The 2,673-nt window shown below is 45.5% G+C and overlaps 1 protein-coding gene across 2 annotated transcripts in view; it reads right to left on the bottom strand.

Annotated features, from left to right (window-relative positions):
• The window catches only part of RAB33B (RAB33B, member RAS oncogene family), a 24,694-nt gene that overhangs the window by 21,173 nt on the left and 848 nt on the right, over positions 1–2,673 (bottom strand). The window contains exon 2 of one of the 2 annotated variants that reach the window (XM_011944659.1): positions 2,260–2,527. In XM_011944659.1, coding sequence (XP_011800049.1) covers positions 2,260–2,508 — 249 coding nt within the window. In that variant the 5' untranslated portion in view covers positions 2,509–2,527. Of the gene's footprint in view, positions 1–2,259 lie in introns of both variants that reach the window. The other variant, XM_011944658.1, reaches the window with a different exon arrangement.

Raw genomic sequence — 2,673 nt, 5'->3', positions numbered from 1 at the left:
TAGGCTAAATCTCAGTATCCAAGTCCACATCAATATAACAGGTTAGGCTAAATCTCAGTATCCAAGTCCACATCAATATAACAGGTTAGGCTAAAGTTCGGTAGAAGTAATCCCCCCAAAAATATTTTCTCCTTGCTCTTCCCAACCAGAATCATCAACTCTGTGCTCCCAGATTTGTCATACCTCTGGTTCTGTCTTATTTATCACTGCCAGCACTCACTTCAGTAGTTAGGTAATTGACTTTATACACTGCACATGCTTTGTATTTTTTCAATACTATTATCTCTTAAATTTGCACCTGATTCGTCTGTGATCTTTAAGTATAAATGGCAATCCAGGAACAGATAAAGGGCCCTCAAATCCCAACTCCTCCCCCACCCTCATTCTCTCCACTTTTGAAAGAATTTCCTACTTCCGTTTTTGTTTTTGTTTTGTTTCTGAAATTTCTCTCCCCTTAGCTGTCTACCTATGCCTTCCACTATCTCTGCTTTCAATTTTAGGTGTACAACTGCAGAACTAATGGTGGCAAATAGGAAAAATAATGTTAAGCCACCAGGAAAGACAAAGAATCTTTTTAAAGGTACCAACTATGAACCAGGTGCTTCATATATGCCCTCATTTGATCCTCACAGCAGCCTAATAAGGTATTATGATCCCAGTTTTTCAGAAGAAAAAAAACAGACTCTGAGAGGTTAAAGAATCTGCCTAAGGTCCATGGTGACCAACTATTTTGGTGTGCTCAATACAGGGAGTCCCCGGGATGTGAGACCCAGTTTCAAAACCTGGACAGTCTTGGGCAAAGTTTGTCACCCTAGTAAGGACACATAGCCCATTCCTACCCTTTCGTAGGTTCAGATTTGAATCCAGGTTAGTTGGGCTCCAAAGCCCATGTAATTCCCAGATTCCTGCTTCTCCCAAACTGAACTCCCTTCGAACTTCAGAAGCTCCATTATTTTTCACCCCAAAGGCTTCTGGGCCAAACCTAATTCTGGTGAAAAATATTTAGCCTTTTATTCTATCTTTTCTTCTGCAAGTATACAAATCTTTCTAAACTCCCTAATACAAAGCACCCCCAAAACCACCACTGAGGGCTCATATGGGACATGAAATACTAATGTGAAAAATTAAAAGACAAAAGCACCAAAAAAAGGTTAATTTCTTTTAACCCTGCTTACTTCACCTCTACCATCATTAGTAGACCCAACGCGGTGGGGGTCGATGATTAGGGAACTGAAAAATAAATTGTTCTTGCCTCAAAGATATGAGGGCAGGAATGTCTGAAGCAAGCCTGTTCTCCCACCACTCCCCACCAAGAGACTGAGGTAAAGATGATCTCTGATTTAAAGCAGTAGTATAAGGCAGGGGAGTTCCACCTATGTTTTAAGGAGTGGCATCAACAGGTGGCATTTAGTGGTGGCTTGCTATGAAGGTGTGTCTAAGGTTTATACCACCAAGAGGCCTAAGCCTTGTCATTGATCCTCATTTCACTGTTACATTCCAACCCCGCAGAACCTCAAACCTGCCCTGAGGCCTATACTACCTTCTCCACTATTACTGTCACTCAGTGTCCCCAGTACCAGGGACCATCAATAACGACTTAAAGGGAATAAAGAATTAGGAGCGTGTCTGAGGTGGCATCGTGAGAAATGCTTTTGGCAACCTGGGTAGGAACTATCACATATAGAATATTTCTGCAGGAAAATAGATTTTTCTAAAATCAGTATCATACAGAAACTACTATAGCAAAACTGTATGCAAGAGAATACCTAAGTACTTCCTCAAAGGCAATGAGCTTTACTTCCACAATACCTAAGGCATTGCTCAAATGAATGTTTAATAACTATTACAGATTAAATGAATTTTCCATGATAGCGAAATGTCACTGTTTTTCCTTCGTTCATATTTCACTGACTCCCAGCACATGACACACAGTCAATGGGTCGGTAGATAAACCCTACACTCTTGAACTCAAAGTGTGGTCCACGGACTAGCTGCACCTCCATCATCCACGAGATTATCAAATCATAACCTGCATTTTCAACAACTAGATCCCCAAGGAAGTCGCATGCACACTGAAGTCTGAAAAACAGTGTCTCAGAAGTTTGCAGTATATGAATCCTTCCAATCCCCAACTCCAATCTCATCAGCATGAGAAAAAAATGGAGCGCACACACACCGTGCACAGGGCCAGCGACCAGCCCACGGTGGGGCTGGGACACCTGTCATCCCGTCCTCCCCAACAGTTCCCCATCCGCTCACCTTGATCCGCTCCCCATCAATCTCCACCGCTCGTTCTCGGAAATCCACCCCTATCGTGGCCTCAGTGCGGTCAGGGAAGCGGCCAGCGCAGAAGCGGTAGGTCAGGCACGTCTTGCCCACATTGGAGTCGCCGATCACGATTATCTTGAAGATGCGCGAGCGGGCAGGAGGCAAAAACCCGGAGGCCCCTGACACCGCCCCGCTAGACGAAAAGCTTGCCTCGAGCGACGACTCCATCTCCTCAGCCATTCCCCCGACCCGCCCCAAACTGAAGCAGAGGAAAGGAGACACAGAAAGGCTGAGAGATTACGCCACCTCGAGCTCGCGCGCCCAGCCGGCCAGTTCGGCTGCGCAACTTCCCAGGAGCCACCGCCCACCAGCCCAGAGCGCGCCTGCGCACCTTCCCACCCCACC

This window comes from Colobus angolensis, unplaced genomic scaffold (assembly GCF_000951035.1).
Source record: "Colobus angolensis palliatus isolate OR3802 unplaced genomic scaffold, Cang.pa_1.0 Scaffold235, whole genome shotgun sequence".
Taxonomy (NCBI): Eukaryota; Metazoa; Chordata; class Mammalia; order Primates; family Cercopithecidae; genus Colobus; species Colobus angolensis.
This window is presented reverse-complemented; position numbering and strand designations above follow the sequence as displayed.